This window comes from Photinus pyralis, unplaced genomic scaffold (assembly GCF_008802855.1).
Source record: "Photinus pyralis isolate 1611_PpyrPB1 unplaced genomic scaffold, Ppyr1.3 Ppyr1.4_LG4, whole genome shotgun sequence".
In the NCBI taxonomy this organism is placed as follows: domain Eukaryota; kingdom Metazoa; phylum Arthropoda; class Insecta; order Coleoptera; family Lampyridae; genus Photinus; species Photinus pyralis.
Genome location: NW_022170511.1, coordinates 35,065,118 through 35,091,706, shown reverse-complemented (window position 1 = coordinate 35,091,706; position 26,589 = coordinate 35,065,118). Strand labels below are relative to the sequence as shown.

The 26,589-nt window shown below is 36.2% G+C and overlaps 3 protein-coding genes across 12 annotated transcripts in view; 2 read left to right on the top strand and 1 right to left on the bottom strand.

Annotated features, from left to right (window-relative positions):
* The first annotated feature begins 2,304 nt into the window (after positions 1–2,304).
* LOC116167729 (organic solute transporter alpha-like protein) overlaps positions 2,305–26,589 on the top strand; it is a 69,904-nt gene continuing 45,619 nt past the window's right edge. For 8 of the 10 annotated variants that reach the window (XR_004144625.1, XR_004144624.1, XR_004144623.1 and 5 more), the window contains exons 1-6: positions 3,619–3,880; positions 8,500–8,651; positions 10,793–11,031; positions 11,544–11,640; positions 11,746–11,998; positions 12,044–12,271. Coding sequence is in view for 2 of the 10 variants with exons in the window: in XM_031483222.1 (XP_031339082.1) it covers positions 3,739–3,880; positions 8,500–8,651; positions 10,793–11,031; positions 11,544–11,640; positions 11,746–11,998; positions 12,044–12,271 (1,111 nt within the window). In the remaining 8 variants the exon portion in view is untranslated. Of the gene's footprint in view, positions 2,788–3,618; positions 3,881–8,499; positions 8,652–10,792; positions 11,032–11,543; positions 11,641–11,745; positions 11,999–12,043; positions 12,291–26,589 lie in introns of those variants that run through there. The other 2 variants (XR_004144629.1, XM_031483223.1) reach the window with 2 other exon arrangements.
* LOC116167733 (PE-PGRS family protein PE_PGRS16-like) lies at positions 19,419–20,567 on the top strand. Its single transcript, XM_031483229.1, has 2 exons — positions 19,419–19,578; positions 19,633–20,567. The coding sequence occupies exons 1-2, from the start codon at positions 19,516–19,518 to the stop codon at positions 20,497–20,499; spliced, it is 930 nt and encodes a 309-aa protein (XP_031339089.1). The 5' UTR covers positions 19,419–19,515; the 3' UTR covers positions 20,500–20,567.
* On the bottom strand, positions 25,018–26,415 carry LOC116167735. The gene is made up of 2 exons (XM_031483231.1): positions 25,945–26,415; positions 25,018–25,898 (listed from the first exon to the last, which is right to left on the bottom strand). Exons 1-2 carry the CDS (start codon positions 25,954–25,956, stop codon positions 25,128–25,130), a joined length of 783 nt encoding a protein of 260 aa, XP_031339091.1. The 5' UTR covers positions 25,957–26,415; the 3' UTR covers positions 25,018–25,127.

Genomic DNA, 26,589 nt, shown 5'->3' with positions numbered 1-26,589 from the left:
GGCATACTAAAAATGTACAAATTTATTTATTAAAATGAAATTTTCTATTTGTCTCAACTCTTACTTAGTTACATAAATTATTTGTTACACGATGAACATAAAAAAACAATTATTTACACAGATTTCAATTTTAAAAAGTTACTTATCTTCCTAATAACTCTTGAAGCTGGTATACAACTTTTAGGAACATTATTATAAACAATCATGTATTCTTATATTACTCAAATTGTGATCCACAATAAAATTCATACAAATTTCAAAAATTATTTGCAACTTTTATACTATTAGCGAGACTATTAGAGATAGATGGGTGGTTAAATATACTATAAACCGATTTCGCCAGATTAAAGTTAGAAGCATTGCAAAATCATAACTATTAAGATAACAATAGTAGGTGTTTTACAGGTGCTTTAAAACGTTAACGAAGTCTGACTTTTGAGCCTACTCTCCCTACAAACCTTCACTTCAACACCACCCAAGGCCGAAAGGAAAAAACCTTTTAATCAATTATGCTCTTTATTATGTTTTGAGATAGGACCGTGTGTCTTTATACACAGCCACTGAAATATGGATACATGTAAATATATATTGGTTCACATATCAGTTCTGTAGAAGAAGCAATTTTTCTCTGAGCTCAACATATTCGCAATTGAAGTTCTCACTAAAGCTGTGAATATCGTTTATTTTTGGTTGTACTCGTATGAGATTTTGTGCATTTTCGATTTGCAACATTTTGAAGCGATTAAACACAATTTATTTTTGCATATCTTTATATCTTTCCATTTACATTATAAACTTGCATTTTTTAAGAGGTATTTAAATTTTTGCTATAGTTTTAATCGGTTTTAATTTGAATTTTTATTACATTTGTGCGGATTTTCATAACGGACATGATCATTAAAGACATCTGCAATAGTCGGAAGGAAGATTTATTGATTTATTTGATGTTTAATTTCTTCATTTCCAAACTATTTTCTCGTTCGCTACGGTGTTGATGGGTGATATTGTGGAAAGTTTGGAAATTCCTCCCAATATTTTGTCGACCCTTTCTAATGCACCTACTTCTGTTGATCTAGAGATCAGATTTTCTGCTCAGGATTTATAAATTAATTCATAGCGACAGGAGACAATTATTTCTTGCAAAAAACATCTTATGACTAGCGTTTTCTTGGTACGCAAGTGTTTTTGCATATGTTTGCATATACATCAACACTGTTTGCATATTTTGCAGTAATTTTCTGCATATACATATACCTATGCGCATATTAGTTCGTGCTGTGAATTTCACAGCTCTACTTATCACCATCACAACCATATGTAAATACTTGTACTTCGACTTTTGTTAAGCACACTTCACTTAAAATTTGTTATTAACCAATAGCTATTAATTAATATTAACTATTATTATATTACTTATAAAAATTTGCTGTTCAACTTTCATGAAGTGAGTCCTTGTACCTAAACGTTCTGACTAAGATAGGGGAACAGTACGTGGATAGCTTTTAAATAGAGATCTGAATACGACTAGATGAAGGGACAGGCAATTCTTATGCCAAAAACATTGCACGCCCCCCTTGCCCCATAGCTTTTGAATCGTTCAATAATTGCCACGAAGTTTGAAAAGGTGCCACACGAGACAATTATTTATTATTTGAGTTGAAACTGACCACTTCACATTACAAAATGACACCTCGGCATAATTTCGGCTATTTTCGCTATTATATTTGTTGTGGCTGGCTGACCGGCTGTCCGGCTGAGATCTCAACAATTACAATAACTATAGAGACTTTAAATTTTCATTAAAAGCTTTCTGTTATAGTGTAGATGTGTAGACTCTACTCTATTTTGGGTTAGATTACTCGTGAGATCGATAATTTTCAACTTTGCTAATGAAAATTTATGAAATAATGATCTGCAATACCAAAATGCGCTTTCGTCATGCATATACTGATTTACAACTTGTTTGTTTTTTTTTATTGAATAGTATGGCGTGCCATATTACTATATTGAAGGTTTTTCAACCTTCGAGTTTGAAAACATTTGGTTCATTCATTTTCAAATGGCGGCAACTTTTATAATTTGATTAACTAAAAGAAAATTAACTAAAACGTGTTTGTCTAAAATCTCGGGAAAAAATAATTCAATTGAAATGGCGCGTCCGTTGCAAATCGAGACAGTAATCATATTTGGCGAAGCTAATCGGAATTATCACAGTCAAGAACTGCGATTTGTTCACAAATGGAATCGCAAATAACTTTTATGTGAAAATATTTTCGATAAGATGCATACATTATTCCATACTTTATGCTAATAATGCGAGTGCCTAGTTCTGCAGGGAGTGAAATTTGTAGGTTACAACCAGGATTGCAACTTACAAGTTACACTGTCCCGTTGCGAAAGATGTAGATTCCATACTTTTGGGGCACTCTTCACTCTCGAAGCATGCTCTTAAACTTTTCTTTAAAGATAGCGCAAAAATTTACCCAATTTTTTGGGTGCGAATTGTCCGGCAGCGATGTCGCCATCAGGGAACCAAATATCTCAAGTGAAAAGTACGTATTATCCGGGCGGTAATCATTTCGGTGCAAATTATTTTTAGGTGCGGCTGGGAATTATCTGGGAGGGGAGGTTTACAAAAAGTTAAATAGCGTTCTGAATTGTTCCGGTTTACCAAATTGTCTACTGGACTTAGTCTACTTGGTGGTCTTCGGAGATCTTACTTATAAAATACAGGATGCAGTTCGTGGCATTACTCTCGGAGCGGCGTCGTGCTGATGGACTGCAAAGGTAAAAGTTGAAGCTGAAGGATATCCAGCATGGCCCATTTAAAATATTCTGAAGCAAGTATTTGGCGGGTTGCACCCTTCATGCTTTAAAATACGGTCAATTATTGCCAGTAGGTATTGCTGTTTGCACCGCCAAACTTAGCTTAAGCAAAGATCACATACTATGTAATCTTTAGCTTAATTAAGTGTAGCTTAGCCCATCTTGCATAATGTTAGTTTAAACTTCAGTTTATAGTTAAATTGTAAGTTAAAGAATTTGATTGGCTAATATTTGACAAGTTGGCCAATTATGTTTCTGAAATCTGTAAAGTTAAACTAAACTGAAGTTGTACAAACGGGCCTTAATAGTTAATATCCATGGCAACTGTTGTATTAATAATCGTTACCATGGGTTTTAAAGTACACTTAAGCAAAGCTCAGCTTAAATTTGTTGGTGCAAACGACCATTAGTGTTTAATGCAATAGAAAAATGACCTTAAAATTTTCACAACAATTAGGACACTTATAGTCGTTTTGTTTCATAATTATGATAAGTTTCCGAGAACAATTGTTATAATAAACATTGCAAGGTATTCAAAATATCTGCAATTGCACAATGTTTCTCTTCCTACTTGTGGTCCTGCCCTTGAAATAAAATTCTTCCAAATTACGGGCGACTTTTTCAATTGGGCAATTGGGGTGGAGAGAAAAACACGCATGTCTTCAGAGTGCCTGGATTGCTTCATAATGACAATATCTGTATTCAAAGAGATTACGAAGCAAGTACGGTGTAAATACGATAATGGAAAGTTCTGTATCAATATAATAATTGAAGTACCAACTACTAAGTGGGAAACTTATCAGTCGCGAAGTGTATTTAGTATCAGTCGCACTCTTAATTTCTCCTCAATTAAGTCTACATGCGGTGTGGTAATAACATTAAAATTCATTTGTGCAAGTCGTCGATTGATAAATGACAATGAATGAGGACAATGCGGACGATGTCTTTTCGGAGCAAGTAAAACGTTACGGAATTTCAAAATTGGCAAAACTAACGAATTATAATAACAATTCGTGCCCGGAAGTGGTACCATCTACGAAAGAATATATATCTGGTGAGAGATTATTCAATAATTCGATATTTACATAACTGACATGACCATTCCTACATTTTTTACTTGCATTTTCGTTTTCTTACGACGTCGTGACTTTCACTTACGGATAGGTACTACTTTCTCTCATTCCGCTTAAAATCCCGTTATGATTTGCGTAATTATTCTTCTTTATTGCTTGACTTTTTGGCCCTTTTATACATCCAAAATAATGAGTATTGAATTCATATTTTTTTGGAAGTGAACGTGAAAAGTACGCTGGTTTTTTGTGTTTATCATTATGCTTTTTATATTTTGGTTTAACTCCATAACGGGAGCTTTTTGTTGGAGAAGAATCACCGTGTGAAAATAATTATTTATTGAACGTGTCATCTTCTTATATTTGTACATCAAACAATTTGAGATACACGATCGTTGAGTTACTAATTTGACAGTACTTGCAATGTACTGACCGAGAGACATATTTTTCGAAATTCTAAATAACCTTAGTTGTTGAACCTAACCACAACTTTTAAAGCATTATGTAATGTAGTATGTAGTTGATGTTATTATCCACTGATCTGAGTAATTGCTTACTAAACTTACTTGCATTAAAATATCTTTAAGGGTATGAAATTGTGTTTTGCCTTTCAACTTTGCGTTAATTTACAGTTTTCAAAGATATGCTTCTGTAATACTTGGTAAGTCTTTAATTTTCTGGGGATTAGTCTCACTCCCTGAATGCACTCCTGAATGCGTTAATTATTTCAAAATTACGTTTTACAGTAGACAACCTCCATGACTTCTTTTTTGTGACGTATTTGAGGTATAGACCACATTTCTCCATAAGTCCACTTCAAGCTCGACTTTAAATTGTGAATTTGTGAAATACATCTCAAACCCGAATTTCCCCTTTTATTTGTTTCGCTATTGTCAATACGTCAATAATTGATGATTTGGTAGGTACCGTTTTTTTTATCCTTTGGTAGACTATAAATAAAATACAGTAACGATAAAAGCTACCGTAGGAATAAACTGTTGTTATGTTCAACTTCAAGCGTCAGTATATTTGTAGGTATTAGATTAGTCCGAGAGCTGGTAGACATTTTTGGGTAGGTATTTGAGACACGATAAAAACTTGTCCAATACTTCTCCAATAATACCCAGATACAGAATTGCAGATCCGGCTGAGGAGTAGTGGGGCTAAATCAACCCTTATATTTTTAAACATAGGCTTTTTTGCAAAAAATGTTCTTGAGGCATTTCCAAATTTGTACCCCTTTAAATTTATTATTAAAAGAGCGACGAAATCAATAAGCCATAGATCATTTAGTGGTCTACTACGCCAGTATTTACCTACCTTACGAATGCTCGAAACTGATCTAAGGAAATTCCCATCTCTGCCACAGTTGAAAAATTCTTACCTCAGCCTAGGTTGAAACACCCGATCTTCCGGCTATGTAGCCCAATGCTCTACTATTTGAGACACATAGCCGTAATCGGTTCATTCGTTTTCAAGATATCATGCTAACGGACGGACAGACAGACATCGCAAAATTATGCATTCGCTAGGAGCTCGTTAATAAAGACAATTGTCCCGAAAATGTCATCAAAATTGATCAAAGTTGGGTGTTCATGTATTCATGGTGGCCAGTATACATTTTTTCAAACTTTGAAGGCGCCTGGGAAAGTGTAGGGCCCCACTAAATGATCTGGCTTATTGATTTTTCGCACTTTAAATGTTAAATGTAAAGGTGTAAAATTTGGAAATACCTCAAGAACATTTTTTGGAAAAAAATTTCTATCTTTAAAAATATAACGGTTGATTTATCCCCGCTACTCTTCAGCCAGGTCTGCAATTCTGTGTTTGGGTATTATTGGAGAAGAAGTATTGGACAAAATTTCAGCCTGCCTGAAATACCTACCCAAAAATGTCTACCAATTCTCCTACTATATTAACGTGTATGCCATGTATACGACAGTTTAGGAATCTCTTTATCGTGTACTTTTTTAAACGCCGGCACACGATTCGGACATGCACACATCATTTTTCCCGAAAATGCCTTCGCACTTATGCCCGATGACTAATATTTCATGGCGCCTCGATGTCTATCATGATTTCCGGAATGTTCGCTACACTGCCCCTTTTTAAAACGGACCACGATGGTAGCGGAGACACAGACCCAGGCAACTTTGTCTCTGTAACGCACACTTGATGGCGGTACTTTTACGATGACTCCCTCGTGCATATTCCATTTTTGAAAAAAATACAGTCCACCGTCTTACGAATAGGTAGAGGAGCTCCTCTGGGGTTAAAAGATCAATATTTCCATCCCGGTGCCCTGGAATACCACCTCCAGTCTATTGCGCACGATGCGCCAGTCCAACTTATCCACATCCAATCTTCCCAGCTTTGTAACGGCATGGATTTTTCGTTTGTAGCGTATTCCAAAACTCTTCGTAACCAGGTTTATCGTAAAATCGGTCTTTTGTTACCAGATAATAAAGAAATCGTCATTACTCCTCCAGGAAACACACTTTACCCACCTCGGGACGTTGAAGGTAAATTTCTCTTAAGCGCTCAAACCGGAACTTGAATTCTACAGAAATATCTCGGGACATCTTGACATCCTTGGCTACACAGTGAGCGAAAGCATATTCTGCATGAATTTTGTCGGAACGCACTGGTACTCCATTGCTTGAAACTATATGGTCAAGGTATTTGATTTTTTTTTGAAAAGGTCGCACTACTTCTTTGAATTAAGTTGGGGTTTGACACGCCTTGAAGATTCTTCTTCGAGTTCCTGCAAAGTTTCGCCTGATTTTTGCGTTCGGTTCTTTAATTCTCTTTAGTTCTTTAATTAACTTGAAACCGTGATACAATTTGTTCACTTTTTGCTGGTGTTATGAAATCGTACGCAACACATTTAACGCATCTCCACGTAACGCAACTATCAGAGAAAGTCGCCTTCTCTTCTACTGTCGACTTGGTGATTAAATATATAGCTTATGTATGTAACTTGCATTTAATGCTTTTCAAAAACGTATACAGGATGTTTTATAATATATGCGCAGGACTTGAGGATGTGATAGCTCCTCAAAAAATTTGTTAAAAAGTTTCTATTGATATCCCCCACGCAAAATTAAAAAAACTCTCGTTTCCTTCTATTCTTCTAATTATATGGAAATAAATTGTCTTTGATATCTGCGTCTATACCGTGTATGAGACTATATGGCATTTAGAACCTTCTACGTTCTTTAGAAATGTAAGACTTCAGAAAGTTTATTCTTGGTGCACGAGAGAAAGAGAGAGAGCTATAATACTGACCCTCAATAATTTAAAAAACCCTCCAACCTTAAAATATGAGCATAAGAGAAATATTTTTTCTCATTGTTATTAACAATATGTGCGGTATATTTGCTTCCGGAATATTTGTCCTCAGGGAGATTCGGCCCGGAGTAGTAGGTCACTATTAAATATATAATGAGAAAAAAATACCAAAAGCAAGCTTTTACGAGTAAATGTATAAGTTTGTAAAAATAATGCATTTTCTGTTTCTTATATGCACCCTCCAGGCTCAATTACGAATTCCGATAATTGTAAATTCGGGGCGAATCTTCCGGGGCGCATATTCATTTTCTGGAGCGAATATGCAGGGGGTAAATTTTCCGCGGAGGATTTTACTGCGGGGCAAGTTTGATTTGATAAAACTTTTAATGCCCACTCTAGAAATTTTTATTTTAATCTCTGGGATACTGATAAAGAATCAGCTTTGAAATGATTGTACACAATGGCACAATCTTGATTTATTTTTAAAAACTTTTTATCTGTAGGTATAGGTACATTTCGGTGAAATATCGGATATTCACAAATGTTTCTGAGGGTCATAGGTGTATTAAATTTAACTGGAACCTTTAATCTCCAAGTGCATAGATTACTAACAAAACTTCTATGGTGGTTACTCTTGTTAAAGTAGGACTAACCCTAAAAAAGCCATACCAGATTGGGTATAAAGGGCGGTAGATACGCATCTTTTGTGTAAATCAGTCGGAGAAGCAATTGTGTAATTACCTAGCTATCGATCCGGTGATAAAATAGATATTGCAAATTAAAAAAAAACAAGATCGGTCCTTTACCATGCAAAAAAGAGATTGATTTGCCATCAAGATCATAATACTACAGGCAAAGAGACAACAAAAAGAATCGATAGCAATGCAAAGATGTGACTGGAAAAGATTCCTCGTCCCAAAATTTACAAAAATCCTGAGAATAATTACATTTTCGGGAGTTTATACATAAATTGTACGATAAAATTTCCATATCAACTTCCTCACGATCCATCAACTGCGCAACATTTTAAAAGCCAGCTTCAGAGTTTAAGAGTTTAAAAAGGGATCTTTAGACATGTTGAAGAATCTCTGAACACTAACATCTTTGCAATATTCAAAAATTAAGAATTTACGTTCTGAGACACCAAGTTAAGTGCGCGTAAATGTTATAGAGTGGGTCTATTTTTAAAATTGTAGATCAATTATCATCTTCTAAGCATCTAAAGGCTTAGCAAACTGGTACTTAAAAAACACTGTTGGAAACTTATACAATAATTGTCTAACATTATGTATAAACACAACCTTTTTTTCAGCTATCAATGTCTATGGGATACCTCTAATTGCGGTGGGAGTTCTAGCTGTGATACTAATCCTCTACATGTTTATCGACACTCTCCTCTATATCATAAAAAATTCGCCACCAAGGGTGAAAACATACTCAGCATCTGTAATCGGCGTTTATCCCGTAAGTACTTCATCATTGTAGTAAAACCATGCGAACGAAAATTGATCTGGGATGGCGTATTATACCTAGTTAATTTTAATCATAGATTTATGAACGTTATCTTTTTATTGACGTACCTACTTGAGTATCTTCATTATCAAATGACGCGGTATAATGTAAAGTGAGTTTAATCCCAAATTTATAAATATAGAGGTTCGACTATTTACCACCTCTCATATAAAGACATTTAACCATTTTAATAGTATATCTTTAACGTTCTTTTAAATCGTACCAAATATTAGTAGATTGGGTCAATTTTTCTGCATTCTACTGCCTAATGTTTAAGGTGATTGTACCATAGCAACTGAGTAGAACTTTATGTACAAATCGTAGACATGGGCAATCATGGTCTATAAATAGATGGTGTAGTCTCTGACTCACTTTTTGAGCAGTTTGGTCATTATAGTACCCTTTTCACTTTTGTGCTTTAAATTCTGACACTACAATCAAATATTTCTGAATCCCTTCTCTTATTCGATTGATTAAATCTGCTCTAATTTTTGACGTCATCCAGCAGTTTTAGAATTGAACCAAAATGAACGACGAACTTTCATCATAAGCTGGTGCAGCAAGGGTGGCTTCGGTTCTCCTTCACAAAACAAAGCACACATTAAATTTACAAAATGAAATTCAGTGACAGTAAGAAAAAAACATCCAATGATAATTTATAAGACAAAATATGTAGACAGTGACCGCGACGAGAGACGGCGGAACGGGGTCAGAAAACGACGAAACGAGAGTACTTCGGGCACCACCAGAAGGTCTCGGAAACCGGGGGTCGGCGCTGACAACGACTAAACCTGCATGAATTCCAATGCTCGTATTAATTTAAGATAGGAAACAAAACCTGCTAATAATGGCGTATCATGGCTGAAATTCTAAAATATTATTTGGCCTCTTCTTCAAAATGACAAAAGCTTTCGGACGCAACTAAAATCACTTAAATCTCTGAACAAGAACTGTTGCAAACGGTGGGCCGGGGGGATTAATTGCAGCTTGCAGCGTTATTTACGGTAGCGGCTGAAACACAACCCTAGAAATTAAATCAATTATACCTTTAACGTCTACCAAATACTTTCGGTACGACTTAAAACGCTTCTAGATACCGGGTGTTCAGCACAGCGGGTCGACATCGCAAATATACGATGTGGTCATAACTTCGAGTATGAACTTTAAGGCGGAAAATAAGTAACTTCGTTACAACTTTCCATTTGAAGACTGCTTCGTTTTGTTTCCCTATTCATCCAACTATCCTCATTATCCTTCTATAGCATTACATTTCGAATGCTTATATCCGGCTTTTGTCTACCATGCCTATCATCCGGGTTTCTCATCCGTATAGAGCCATATGTGAGTTTTTAGCAGCATTTTCTAATTCCTATATTGATCCCGGTCCCGCTTTTACTCAAATGCTTTTACAGCATGTGCTAGATTTTATACCTTCCATACTACGATTATTTTCTGCACCTAAATAACAAAATTCATTTACATTCTGTAAAGTGTCATTCCATATTCCGATCTTTACCTTTTTCCTATCCTCTCTTTTCGCGCTTTTCATTACTTTTGTTTTTTCCTTGTTGATTTTCATACTGTAGTCTAAATTTAAATTTCCGGCTAAACAACTGAACCGATTTAAACCAAATTTGGTAGGTAGGTACACATATTCTCAGACACAAAAGGAAGAGCTGAAAAGCTTTTTCAAGGTTCAAGCACCATTTTTTTTTCAACTTTTCGTCAAAATTGAGGGTTTAAGACCCCAAGTGTCAAGCTTTAATTGAAACTTTGGGCTATCAGGCTCTCAGCTTCATAAGTAATTAAAATCTGTATTGCCAATATGAAATTTTAAATTTCAGGCATGAAAATATATCGGACCTCCGTTCAAGAAACGTTATTCTCGTTTTTATGAAAGCACTTTAGTTTCTGTATATGACATGGTTTAGTTAAATGGACCAACATTGATTATAACTTTTCCAAGAAAACTTTCCGGAATCTCAATGTTTCTTAAAATACTTGTCGTATTTATGTACGTTAGTAGGGTGACATTTTTGGTACATGAATACTATGTGTAGAAACAGCAACATTCTAATACTGTATGTTTCCAGGTAGTAGCAATAGCGACACTATGTGCAACAATCGTTCCAAGATCTCAATTGTTAGCCGAAGCTGTAACGCAGGGCATTTTCATGATCGGAATGTACCAGCTATTTTGCCTTTTCGTAGCGTATTGCGGAGGAGAGGCGGAACTCATCCGTAACGTAAAACCATCGGGTCTAAATACAAAAGTGGCACCGTGCTGCTGCTGGCCCTGCTGCTGCTGCCTACCATCTTTTGATATCAACAAGTAAGTACATCGATATCGGAATGAATGAGTCATGAGCATTGCTCAATTAATCTCTACTTTTCTGTAATTATACTTTCGCGATCTTTTAATTACAATGAAGAAATTTTGTATTATTCGGCAATTGGTAAATTAGTAGAAAGTGTGAAAGTTAAAATCTTAGAAACAGTTTCTTAACCAAATTGGTCACTCAAGGAATATTTTGAAATTTGAAAATTACAAACTCTGTTTTCCAAAGAAGGTTTTACCTACGTAAGTATTCCAATATTTAAAACGCTTTTGTAATTATTCCTCTTCCTCTTCCTCATTCATTCTTGCTCATACGTCCATGCCACTGCATAGGGTCCTAACGTGCTCTCAGAAAGGAACCGGAATTTACTCAATGTGGCAATATAATTCGCAGCAACACGTTTCGTTGCACACACGTTATACAATTTCATTTTGTATTCAAATCCAATACACATCAGTTACGCAATGAGGGTTTATGAAAAATGAATAAAGTTTATCAATTTTAGAAATCGAGTCCGTAATTTGAGGCTGCTCGTTCTTCAACTTCCTGTCGTACAAGGACTCGTTTACATGACCTTATTAGTATTATGGGCCGAAAGGGAGGTACGTACGTAATCGGTAAACATTTTTGCAACCGCATTCATTTCTTGAATACAAATGCGACAAATGAAAGCGAGTTGTGGTATTGACCTTAAACTTATTTTCCAGAGGTTATACCAAGTGAACTACATCTACATGCAACCAGTGATAGTTACCTCGATATTTTTCGGAGTATGGGGCATGACTATGACGATTCAATTGCTAAAGGAGCTCCTGAAGGATTATTGGATGTTTTCGAAGTTTATCGTGCTACAGTTGGTGCTAATTTTGAGCAAATTGCAAGGTATCACCATGAAAGGGGTCGTAAAGCTGCGGCTGCTACCGTGCCATCCTCCTCTCACTCCAACAGTATACTCGAACTGTAGGTTTGCACGTGACAATACCGGCGTTATACTTATTCTTTCAGTAATTTACAACTGCTTAATAATGCTTGAGATGGTCTTACTAGGATTTATAGCGAGAAGATTATACAAACGGGCCTTACCTAATATGAGTTTATCTGAGAACAAAATTTCACCTGTTTGCTTAGTTGGACAACATATGGCGGCAAATGGTTCAATTATAGCTGTTGAGAGTAACAATAATGACATTTCTTATGTCGACCATAATGAAAAAATGAAAGACGAGTCTGAAGGTGACACTTATCGTTTTTAGTTATGGCACATTTTTTATAAATTTTTATACATGTAGTAGTATTTATTTTAATCTCTGATTTACCCACTGATATTAAATTCAACACCGTTTCATCGACGCTTGTTAAAATCTGTATGCAATGTATAAACGCGTCGTGCTACAAATGATACAGACAGACAGTATTAAAGTAATGGGGGTTTACAGTATATAGTTGAATTCCGCAGTTCTAATTTAATAAGCGTGTACCTGAAACCATAAAACATTTTTTTGGACAGTAAAAGTTTATTTAAAAATAGAGGCTGATTAGCAAAAAAATAATGAACATGTGCGGTTTTAAAGGTTTATTCAAAACGATATGACTGTGGCGGGCTCTGTGACGTAATAAGCCCGTCCAATCAGCTCCTAGAACCATTCAAATGACATAACGACTTGGCAATATTGCAGGAGAATGGCATTTATACTTGCGTCATCTGTCACACGCACTTGTCACTTTCGTGCTAGATGCAGTTAAACATCCCTCTCAAAACGTCAAATGTGACAAACGTCAGACCCTCGCGTAAGGTTGCCAGCTCACTTCTACGTGATTGGTTGTAGGTTTGTGACGTATTTAGTCTGAAGCGTTTCAAATTCGGAATAAAAACACAGCTTTTCAATAATTTATTTTGGGTTTATTTTACTCGCAAATAAGAATTGAGGACACACGGGTCTTTTTATTTTTAATGTACTTTGTGGATGAGAAATAAAAAATGAAGGCGGGATGACCCCATTGCAGATGAAATAATTGATAGCGAACAGCTACGGAACGAAAGTGTAGAAAATTGCAAATTGCCAGATATCCTGAATACCTAATCTTTTAATAAAATTTTCGATAATTTATCTTACAATTTTACAATCCTTTTTGTTGCGATTCTTAATTTTTGATCTGTTTTTGGTGCTATAATTTTGATGACATCTATTTTTATCAGCGTACAGAATGTAAAAATGTAAATACATCGGCACGGTACGCGAAATAGCACAGTGCGACATCAACGGAAAAAAACCGATCGGGTCTAATTGTGAATTTAAACCATCCGGGGACATACAAAGACACATAAACAAATTTCATGAAAATCTATCCAGCCGTTCAGGAGTTCAGTCAGAACATACGTACCTACAGACAAATTTTATACAGGGTCGCTATTAAAGGTGGAACGGAAGCTCTGGCGCTCAAACGTTTGAGATATAGACATGAAAATTAAATTTCCATTTGAAATTATTTCACGTTTTAAGGATAAAAACAATTTTTTTATACAGAATATTTCGAGTGCGTCCGCCATCTGCCAAATGGTCCAGATTTCACAAAATTAAGATTTATTAAACACCTAATCATTTCTTTGTTTATTTTTTACGTTCTGTTAATCTAAATTTCAAGTGCAATACATTAGCCAGACAAACGTACGGCAAAGTTTTTCACATTTTTCTGCATTATTTTCTAATTTAACACCATACATGTTTCAGGTAGTAAGAAAAAGAAACAAAATTCGTGTAGGTATCCTTTATTTCCTTAGTTCCTGAATAGACCGCCTGTCCTGATTATACATCTAGCTACGTCCCTGTTATGTTGATGATATATTTGCCATCATTCGAGGCACCAGATTCGCCCTAAATTATTGTTTTAATATTCAGAACACTCTCTAGTCTTAAATTTACAATGAGAAATCGAATCTGTCAATAAACCCCTTTATTTTCTAGACTTAACGCTATATCCAACTCACTCTTGGAAATCAGTGTCTATAAACCAATCTACCTTCGCGGACGATCGTTCGATTGCTTTCATCCAGTAACGCACAAGTTATTCTCCTTCAGATTCTCTTTCTCCAGATTCCCGGATTAACAAATTTAAGGTTTTTTTTTTAAATTTGTTAAAAATGGTTAAAATGTGTACTAAACAAGGGCATTTATCAATTGAAATCAGTCGATGTGCCATTAGGGCACGAAGCTCAATCCAAAGAACATCTTTTCCACTCAATTTCATGGCTAGATCAGCTATTGAACAACGGAGATTCTCACTTGATTTTCCATGTCGCAAAAGAAAATCTGTCCATTGATCTGAGCTGCTTCCTCCTAGACCTCCACACCATGAAGTTTTCCGGTCTAGGACAATAGGGCACTGCCGTTAGGGCAGTTGCCCAATTCTTGACAGAGCAGCTTGCTGGTTCAAAGTAAATTTTTAATAAAACGTGTTTGACAGTCTTACATCATTTATAGCCAATATACACTGCCAGAAGTCATATTAATTTGTTTTATGTTCCGTTTTATTACTAAACGCTAAATTGTTCAAATTTTTTAGCGGTACATAATTGAAAATTGATTTGTTTTGAATGAATTTTCCTCCTTTTCGTGCGTTCTTTTTTTAAGAACAGATTCTGCAATCGCTTCCCTTAGAACAATCATTTTCTCGACAACGGCAATACCACGTTGAAAACACCGGTTCTCGTCCGATCACCGAAGTTAAACAATGTCCGGCCCGCTATTTGGATGGGTGGCCGCTTTTTTTTTAATTTGTGCCCATGTTTATCTATTGCTTTTATTTATTTTTTTAATTTTAATGCAACGTACAATTAATAATTGTAATCCCTAATTAGAATTAATTTAGTTTTGAAAATAACAATTTTTGTTTTTTAACTTTGACATTTTCTTCTCATTTTTTGTGTAATAAAGTCTGGCACAATTTTTGTAGGTTGTACACAAAAAAATAAAGTCTTTCGAATACCCTAATAAAAATTTTAGATTGCTTTTTGAAAAAAAAGTTCGATGCCGTTGCGGGTTATTTTCCGTTTCTGTATGTCTAATTTACATAAGTTTAAGTATACAAAATTTGAACCAAATCCGTCTAGCCGTTACCTCGGAAAATTGCCAACATACGCACATACATGAAGACGGAAAAAAATTGTATTCTTTGAAAGTTGCTTAAAATGATGGATGTACGCAACAGGTACCCTAGCTCATACTAGGGAGCTAAATATATTTTAGTTAGTTTGTGTTGATATTTTCTATCAACAGTCATCACACAGGGCGCTCGAGGTACCAAAAACATAACAAAAAATGCCAAAAGTTAGGTCACACTTTTATTTTAACTTCTATGTTTTTAGCGTCTAGTTGTTTAAGCGAAACTGTTATGCTTCATCCCGATCGCTCGATTTTTATGTCCGACCAAAGAGAACGGCTGATCAAATTTATAGATAGGAGTTCGTGAATTGGCCATATCGGCCAAAAATTAGTGCCCTATTTTAGTTATGCACTGAATTGCACGAATTTAAAAATATGTATAGCCGACACCACATGATAGGTAATGCCAAAATTTGGGTTTTATAAATTCTATATGCACAAGACCTTTTCGACTTTTCGGCCATTTACTTATGAAAATATTTAAAACAGAACGGATGAACCATTACGCTGAAACCTATGTATCCGGTGGTGGGGCCAAAGCTTCAAACGCAATTTGCAGGTGAACGAAAAGTCGGACTTTGGTACTGGCGACAAAGGCAAACTTGAGATTATCAACGATGCTATAAGAGTCAGTAAATTAATTTAGTAGATGTAACATTTTACTTTTCCATTTACCAAGGGTAAGGAAAAGGATTTATACATTTAGCAGTTTAGAAATATTAGAATCCATTTCGACTATTTTTGATAAAAAACAAAAGTTGGAAACTGTTGGTTTCAACAGGATGAACGCCCTAATCGTGCGAAAATACTTATCGTAGGTAATTGCACAAGTGCATCAAAATTACCGATAATGTTTTTGAAAGCATGTTGTCTAAAAAGTGCATGAGTTTATTTTCATATTTTGGCGAAAGAGCTCTTTTAACAAAATATGAAAATGACCGAATGCAGTTTTTTACTGACAACATGCTTGAATAAAAAATTATCAGGTTTATTTTGATGCACGAGTGTAATTTAGGGGAATAGTTCCCGAACAAGCATCACTTGTCAAACTGACGTTACCTACTTATAAATTGTCGGTGTATTGTGAAATTGTCCAAAGGAGTTGCCAGTTGCCATGGATATGGACAGTGCAATTATCGCAGGGCTCTTTCGCTTTCTACAGTGCAATTGTCGCTGTAATTGAGCGATAATTGCACACCTCATATGGCATTTATGACATATGAGGGAAATATTCGCACAAATTTTCCAGGAAATCTGTGTTGTGTAGTTATTCTCGCACGATTAGGGCGTTCATCCTGTTGAAACCAACAGTTTCCAACTTTTTTGGTGTGCCGCACATCGTTGTATTCGTAATAAAAAATGCTACTCAATACAGTATGTACTTCCTTACGTGCCATATAAAAAAATAAAGTTGATGATGGTTTCTCCGAAACGAAACGTTGTATTGAAAATCTCTCGACGATGTCTTGTAGAACTGAAAAAGTGGCAATGAGAAAAGTATTTTTTTGTATCTGTTCAAATAAATTCAGATAAAAATAAAAACAAAATCGGAGAATTTCTGGTTTTCCTATTGTAATGGTACCAGTACATTTATAGGTTTATAGATTTGTAGGTTTATAAGGTTATAGAAACACTCTAACTTTCGTAATTATGAACCGATTTCGACTAAACTTTAAGGGTTGGTGTAACGCATAAATATCTCAGTTAAGTCGCCATATTGGAACAAAATGACGGACATTTTTATATGTTAAATGCGGTTAAAGAAATCTACCTACACCTGATTGGCCGAGCCGAAAGGGTTTTTGGTATCTCGAACGCCTTGTGTAATACCTGTTTTTTGATATAAAATATCAACAGAAAGTAGCTACAATATTCTAGCGCATCAAAAATCGTATAATCAGAAACATCAAGTTCATTATTAAATATAAGATCTCTGCCAGTATCCCTTTTATCTAAAAGTCTTGATACTTTTTTTATTTTTCCTCTTTGGACAAGTTGATTAAATAGCATGTGTTTCTGTTTTTCCATTTCTTCAGTTCCTTGTTTGATCGGTCCTAAATGCTTATCACAACGAATGGCTTCAGTAAGAAATTCATGAAATTTTTGATTTTTCCATCAGTCAGAAAGACGGCGACTTAATAGGATTGGAATATCTTTCCTGCGTTTTATCACCTTTTCGTTTTGTAGCAATGAAAACTAACAGACGTTCAGAGACTTCTTTTCCATTAATTACTGTTTTCGTCGTAATTCTATTACTTTTTCCCATCGTGATCGCCAAGAGAACTTCTAGTATCAATGTTTATATTGCGATAATTCGATTCTGCATTATAGACATTAGCAAGAATGTCCAGTACTGATTTATTGATGGTGTCATCATTGTTATTTGAAAATTTTTGATCTTGTGATGCTGCTGCTATTTCAGTTTGTGAATGCATTCTACGGGTATGAATTTTTTATTCCCCTTTTGGACTGAAAACTCCTGTTACACGTAGAACATTTAAAATTCTGACAAGAACTTCATAAGATTCTGTAATTTCCTGTTCCTCTATCTATATCATCAATATCGCCAGCTGAACCTGCAGCACGCAAGTCTTCAGTAGATATCTTGAAAGTTTTCAGTGCAGACGTTGTCAACTCATCAATTGCAAATAAACATTGCACCGCCCTTGATATTTTGATCTATAAATATTAAAAAATGACGTCTAACTTTCACGAAAAATTAAAAGGTGTCTCAAATGGCCTATCTTTTGTTGATTGTTTTTGAGAGAACGCTGTGTAACTGTTTTTATATTTTAACTGATGTTAGAAGTTTTAAAGACCCATAACTCAAAGCTTGCCGTGGAATTAATTTGAAAAAACAATTATTACTCTGCTAAAATTTGACATTGAGGGAAATTGGCGTACAACAATTTCATTTTGGTATGCGTGCTCTTTCGCCCACAACGAGACGTGCTTAATTTAAAAGTACCAATACATGTTAATTTTAGTTGTTCTGCTTTATTACCATACTCCGTCAAACATAAAAATTTGAAATTATGGTATTGTTTGTGCGCGTACCTCCTATATTAATAGAATGTCAGCGTCAAACATGTCGATGTCGTCGTACTTTTTAAAACCTGAGTTGGCGGTGACAGCTCATTGTCTCGATCTCGTCTGAGTGATGATTAAAAACTAACCTACGCCAACTTCGAAATTTTTCACATCTTACGTTTGTAGCGCAATCTCACTCGATTTGTTCAGTATTGAATTGATTATTTGCTTTTTAAAGGCATAAAGTGGACATGCAATCAGTGCACTCCTGATGTTAGAAATTTTCCCTTTCTACCTCTACTCCATCAATTCTCTTTTTGGCAAAGATATAGAGCCATGGCTTATCACTTGCGTCAGCCTGTAACTCGTGTACCGCTGTTTATCCACACTTTTGAAGGGAATCGAGCACATTCGACAGTAGACTGGGAATTGTGGACACTCCAACCCTGCTCCAACCAATATTCTGAGGATGGCTGGGAACCCTATAATTTGTTAGGATATTTTCTTTTACTTTCTAAAGCAAATGGTAGCCATATACCAGATTACCTGATCCCCTATGATTTTCACATGCGACAGTAAAGTTGCTTTCCTCCTACATCCACCCTTTTCTCCGCCCTGCAAAATATATTTGATACTGAAAAGTGCTAATGCTAAATGTTCATTAAAAATTGCTAATCCAATATGACGCTCCGCTCGTCCGTCTCTTTATCTGTTTGCTAATAGGAAGGGTTGTTGATCCAAAATTTTGGCAAAAGGGACTCTGTTTAAATAGCTTCGCACGAAAAACCCGCGCATTGCTCACTAATTTGTAATAACGGATTACGGTTTGCAATATTACCTATTAAAGAGCAAATTACAGATACTTTAAAGTTCCAAATGGAATTAATTGTTATTTTACGATTGCATTTGGGTTCAATTAAGTAGGTGCTTATAACATTAATCAGTTTATAATTTTTTACAGTTTTGTTATATTTGTACTAATGTACTAATTTTGCAATGGCCTTGCCTGGTTGTTGGCTACCTCTACTAGGTACCTTCATACGAAAAAGGGCGTCGTAACAAATTTCAAAGCCACCAAAAATTACAAAATTAGTATTTATAACCGTTACTTTTCAAAACAATGCAATTTCGTGCATTACTTTACAATTAACGTTAATCATTTACCTCAGAATTAATAATCGATTAGTAACATAGACATTATAGATTACAGAACTTATTAAAAATTTAATTAATTATTGATATGACGTCATCCCCCGCAAAAAACGGGCGAAGTATAAAAGAGTATGAATGTGTGGAAGTTCGGCAGTTACAGTGAGAACCACAGCAACAGCATCCAAAATGAAGACCACGGTACGATAGGTCATTTTTACAATGTTGTATTTTGTAAAATCTTTGTTTTTTTAGATCAAGGGGGGATATACTGCTGTATTAGTGGTTCTTGGTTTGGCAGCCGGAGTGATTAGAGCGGAATTAGCGACGGATGCTTCGATCAATCCGAGAAGTCTCTTTATGGAAAGTGAGAACTCCGAAGCGGCTTCGGCTGCTAAGCACTCCTCATCTTCCTTGAATTACAACGAACCCTATTACCAAGTAGGCGGCTATCCAGTTTACCAATCGTACCAACGTTTTGGTGGTGTTGGTGGTCTTGGTGGTGTCGGTGGCCTTGGTGGTGTCGGTGGCCTTGGTGGCCTAAGTGGTGTTAGTGGCCTTGGTGGTGTCGGTGGCCTTGGTGGCATTAGCACCCTTGGCGGGCTTGGTGCATACGGTCCTGGTATTACTGGTATTGGTGGTGGTGCTAGTTTATATGGACAACAACAATCGTCTGAATCAGCTCAGTCAAGTAACAACCAATACTCTAGGTTCTACGACAGCGGAGCTGGAGGTCTAGGTGGATTGGGATACAGTAATGGACTAAGCGTTGGCGGTCTTGGTGGACTGGGATACAACGGCGTGACTGGCGTTGGAGGAATCGACTCGTATAGTGGTTTATCTGGAGTTGGACTCGGTGGTGCTGGAGCATTCGTCGGCGGTCCTAACGGATTTGGTGGTGCAGGTATTAACGAACTCGGAGTTCCCGGTGGATTGGGTCTCAGCGCACCTGGAGTTGTACGAGTAGGTGGAGGAATAGGAGGGTATGGAGATGTCACCGGATTAGGAGGTATAGGAGACGTACAAAACATTGGCGGCGGATACGGAAACCCTTTCAGCGCTCCCGGCCTCGGACCTAGACAAGTTTGTGGTTATTACAGACAGTGCAGGAATGTCTATTAAATTTGTTCTTTAGATCTATTTACACTTTATATGTACAGCAATGTTAATAAAGGTCTTCATCATAACAAGTTTCTTCTTTACAATCGAGTTATCCAATATTAAACTAAATATGTAATAAATAATATAAGGCGTCGGAATGTGACGACTCCATCGCCCATCACCTTTGGTGCTGCAATCAGTCGCAATCAGACCTTTTTTGAACGGCTGTGCGAGAAAAAAGTCTGATCTCAATATTTGGTATGTGAAGATCTTTGAAGTTTGAACAAAAAAATATCGAAGTTAAGCGGGAATAAATTGTTCCTTCGAAACCATTCAGTAAATAAACAGACACCTTATTTATTGGGATATATACATACTATAATAGAAAGAAATTACGCTACAGTCCGGGTGGTTGGAGTAAAGTCGGTCATAATGTTAAAGTAAAAGTTAAGGACTTTTACAACTTTATTATCGTGTGTAATTCAAAAGTTTATTTTATATTAGAAGCCATATCAATCATTTTAAAGTTTCTGACAATTCTGAATTTAATTTAGACGTCAAAAGTAGGCTCGATCCGTAAAGTTATTAATTACACGGCCCCGGAGGGACGTGTACCCTGCTTGTCTTTCTACAAGCGTTTTGTATAATGGCCCTCATTTGCTGCCAGCAAGCGAGCTAGCTAAATTTGCAAAAATGGGTTAAAAAATATTCCGTTGCATCAGCCAAAAAATATATTCGAAACATGATGTTGCTGAGTATTTTGGCGTTATTTCGATTCTGCTTTTTTAATTGCGATTTTTGAGTATTTTGCCTTCATCCTCATTATATTTGATTCCTGGATTTGCTTTTGTTGCGTATGTGAGATTTACCGTAAATACTTACGGAAGAAATTTACAGCTTTAGAAATTTCCTCAGCATTTGGAAACTACTTTTTGGAAATGTATCTTCGGATTGAACAAGATCGTTATTTTTGCATAAATAATTTATTAGGTAATGTATGTTCTTCGTGTTAGCAATAAAAGAGGCTTCCTTTTTCTTTTCTTCCTTTAAGGAAGATGTTAAAAGAACTTGAGGTAGTTATGAGTTTCATAAAAACTCGGTGGGACCTTGACTTTGACGGTAGGGGAGAAAAGGCAGAAGCTAGAGAGTTTGTGTGTTTCGCGGATCATCTTCCTAGCGTTGTATGAGTGAGCGAGGATATAATCACCAAAAACCCAAAAAGTGCAAGATTTGATTTTAGTTCTGAATGAAACCTTACAGGTTATAATTTAAATAATTAATTTAGGTCATGTCCTAGATGTGTAGTTAACTTTTACACAAGGACAACAAAATGCACAACAGTTAGGTCAAATTGTAAGAAAAAAAAACCTAATGTTGCCAAAACTTGATATAATTTATAATACATTACTGAAACAGTTAATTTTAGTAGACGCTCTAATTTCCTTTTGATGTGACACGGAACCATTCTCTAATTCACCTCTGTACCATTTAGGTATAACGGTAATTATATTTGCTAAATCATAAAACTTGTAAGTACTCGTCTTTGTTTCAAATTCGGTAGTTAGTCTTATTATGTTGTCAAAAAAAATGCTATTTCTCAGAATCTGTACAAACCGAATTGCAATTGTTATATTTCACCAATCTTTGCAATGCAACCTGTTAAAAAAAATTAAATTTCATGTCACAGTTTCGTAAATGGCGAAACAAACTTGAGTTTATTTTATTATATGATGTCCAAATATATTTAACGATGACTGACGTTATAAAACTGGCGCAATACCTACAGCAATACGGAATATTTGTATGAGTTCTAATCCTAATTTTTAATTTCAATGTTTAAAACTGTTAAAACTTAATCCTCTAAAGGGGTGCTCATTTTTTACGCATTACCATAGAGACGCGACGTTGTTAAATCTGTTAAATTTATAAATGAAATTAATCAAACAAGTTTTGGGGCTAAATCTTAGTGAATAACAAAACGATGATGAAACTGTAATTCTGTATAGGGGTGTTCCGGTAATAACTTGGGTAATAATCATTCTTATAGTTACTGTTAGATGACACTTTACCACAGCAAAATGTCAATTCAATTTAGGGGTGGTCCGCCAATAATTATTCTCGTGTCATGTACCATGATCTGCATAGTAATATCAGTAAAATTGATACAGACATTCTCAATTATTGCCTAAGTAATCTTTATACGTAGTCCTACGTCTTAAGCAATAAAACTATGAGGGAATGTCAGTTCAATTTAAGGGTTGTCAGGCAATAATTAATCTTGAAATTTGAATGACACTTAATATACACCATCATTCCTTAATTGATACGTATTTACTTTTTCTGAACAATTGGGCGTTTGGTACAGCTTAAACCTATTCCATTAAATAAAAAGTCAAGAACGGGACGTGGGAGGTGGGTACCGACAAGGGAATGTGGTAGCCCCCCGACAAGATCTTATTGATGGTGGAATAAAAACTGGATAATAGAATATTGATCTGTCGCACAAAAATGCGCTGAAGTCCCTTGCATCTTACTCGAGGACTTTGATCATTTTTTTAAATTTTAAATTAAAATTTTTGTACATAAAATTATAGGTATACTGTAACTGACCCAAGTGCGACCCGCACTAATCTCCGCGGACCGCGTACAATATTTGGCCTTTTTACAACAAAAGTTTGGCGATCCCTGGTCTAGAGGAAGTGTTTTATCGTTAAATATTCTTGTTATAACTTATAAAGTTTTTAGCATTGTAAACGTTCCGAAAATTTCCATAAATATTGAGGCACCATGAAAGATTATTAATCGGCGAGATGTGACGCAATCTTTCCGAGAAATATGACGTATTTTATTCTCGAATGTTCGCGACCGCTCGGGAACCTTCGACTTTACCACTTATCAAATCAAATCAAAGCAAATCGGATTGCGTTACAGTTCAGTTGCAATTAGAACACCGAAGTAATAAATGGTTCGCGCCGTTATTCGTAAGTGATTTACTGTTATAAATTAATCATTTTCAAGACTGTCATAACGATACGTAATCAAAAATGCCAAAGCGGTGACATTAAATTGATATGGCACTGGCTACGTCCAGTTCCAGTTTCATGCAATTTGGTTCATAAATGGCCGAGATGACAATAAGTACCCAGACTAAAACCAGAATTAACATTTTATATCGTTAAGGTGATATTTTTCCTCATATCAATAAGCAAATATTTCATAAAACACCCTGTATATGCTAAATTTAATTTCCGGTGACACTGTCCAACAATAGGACCCAAACATTAACGACACCCTGAATTTCTGAGCTTGATAACTTCGAAAGTGCGCCCTGTAATGAACATGAACATTTTCTCGGAAACCCCCGGAAAATCGCGAAAACTTTGAAACGTGTCTTTCGAATTTTATCAAAAATAATTGGGTTACAGAGATTAACAATTTGAACTCTATAGGTACATGCGAGGTGGTGACAACATTTTCTCGGAAAATTTTGGAAAAATCGCGAAAACTCACGTGTTTTTCTTTTCACCAAAAACAATACAGTTCTAGATCTCTAACAATAGCCCCTCCCGGTTTGCTTAAGTCATAGATACACTCCTGGTGTGGTGCTAGGTCTGGTACTTTGGTGGTAGGTAGTGCTAGATTTAAGTTTCAAGGTTGCACCTTCACCTGGAGGGCAAGCGTAACAATTGCCCCTTCCAGTTTACTTAGGGCATAGATACAGTCCTGGTGTGGTGCTAGGTCTATTACTTTGGTGCTAGGTATACCCTTTATAGTGCTAGGGGGGGGGGGGTAGGTGTAGCGCACCCGCTAGTTAGTAGAGATATATAATAATAATAGCATAATTAAGGGCCACGGAAAATATTTATATTAAGAAATGCGTTGGAGGCCACAGATCCTCTTAAATGCAGGAAAAACACCCTTGAACTAAACCATGAGGACCATATACAGGGTGGCACAACAAAACGAAACAGACTGAATAACTTGTAAGGAAATCACAAAGATCAATGGAAAGATTAATGTTACACGTGAAACTGTCAGATAAAGAATAGATAAGAAATAAAATAAAAGTAAGAGGCATCAGAGAAGAAGTGGCAAAACTAAAATGGAAATTCGCCTGCCAAAATATCAAACAAAAAGGTGACCAATGTAATAAAGTTGTTTTAAACTGGGACCCTGGGAATATAAAAGAAGCATATGAAGCAATAGCACTTCAATTTAGGAGTGGTCCGGACATTACCAATTCGATTTAGGGTTGTTTGGCAATAATTATTCTACTATTCAAATGAATAACTTTAATAAAACAGATACGTGCATTCTCAATTGTTGGGAGAAGGATTATTAGCTGTCGTCATATTCGTCTGTCACATTAGAGAAAAGCGGTGAGGGAATACGAGTTCAATTTTGGGGTCTTTTGGCAATCATTTTTCTTGCAGTGGTACATAAACATACCTACCATAACCTAAACTAGGGTCAATAAAATTGATAATACTGTCTTATTTTTCTCAAATATCAAGTTTGCCAACTTAAAATGAGACACCAAAAGGTGTAAGTTTATTTATTTAAATAACAATATTCAACAACATTATAGTATTAGAACAGAAAAGCCCATCAGTCTTATAAATTAACCCAAGAAACTTCGAACTATCGCTTCATCCTTTGGTATACTGACCCCTGTACATTACTGCACCGGGGGTGTTATAGTTAGCGGTTGAAGGAGCATTCTTATCCTCACTCTTTTGAGTAGACTGAGTTGTGGTTGTCGGTATCGACGCGGTCGTGGCCAATGGTGCGCCCAGATGCGCTCGCAACTGCGCCTTGATTTGTACCTGCTGTTCCGGGGTGAAGTTCTCAAAACCCGTTATGATGGGAGGTACGCTGCGGATTGGTGTGTTAAATTGTTGTGCTGCCGATTGAGCTAATTGAGCTATTTGGTTGAGTTGCATTGGTTGGGCGTAGTGGTTGGTGAACTGTGTCGTTGGTGCTTGAGGGACGTGGTTGAGGAAGGGATGAGGTAAAACGTCGTAGGAAGCCAAGGAGGATGCGCCGATCGCGTTCTGTGTTACAAACGCTGGTGGAACGGTTGGTTGGGGTTGTCCGCCGTACAGAAATTGGTACTTGGCTTGAGGGTTACTGTGGAAGTAATTTAGGAGTTGCTGCTGAGCAGTTGCCGGGTTACCGTATAGTACCTGTTGAGGTACGTACGTCGGTTGCGCAATTATCAGCATTGTGGGTTGTTGGGATAGAAAAATAGGTTTGGGAATCACCTGGACTGGGATGAAATTAGTGTGAGGTTGCTCGCTTGGTTCAACGTAATACATTTCTGGCCGCTGGGTTACTGGAATTGCATTTGCGTTTGCGCCGGGTTTCACTTCTGCCGTTGATAGTACGTAACTGATTTGCACGCATATTCCCAAAAGGACCTAAAATTGAAGCACTAAACTAAATGAAATAAAAATAAGTCCCTACCAAGGGCTGCATGTTTACACTATTCCACGCACTAAGAACAAATTTACTTTTCACCGACCACTCTCACTTCTTCTCCACAAATGCACCGAACAAGAAAGGTCTTCTCTTTTATAGAATGTGTTGCTTCATTTTTCCATTATAAATAACCTACATTTTCCTCTGGCAAATTTACAATTTCACTACTACAGAAGTACTTTCACCGAAGATCGTCATTTGTTAATAGCTCATCGCACGCGAGTTATTGTTGCGGACATGCGGACAGTACCAGGCCATTTAATTACACCAATTACTAAACAGCAGTCTATTTTGCCGGTCATAAAAAAATCGAAAGTCGCCTTAATAAATCCAATTTAAACCGAAGAAAATTACAATTAATAGGATCGCGTTTTACGTCTTGTTGATATTTGCGTTACATCGTGATGTAACTTGCCGGTTCAATGCACTTGAAAGTGAATGTCAAGTTTACAGCTCGTGCATTTTTGTTTTCCTTATTGGTGGGCTCGCTTTAATTAACGATCCAATGACAACCAACTAATTTGTATTGCAAATTGTATGTAAAACTTTTTCTTCCGTGCGTATCTTCATTTACCAAAGAAAGGCGAATATTTAGCAAATATGAGCTGGTAGTGAAAGTATACTATATCA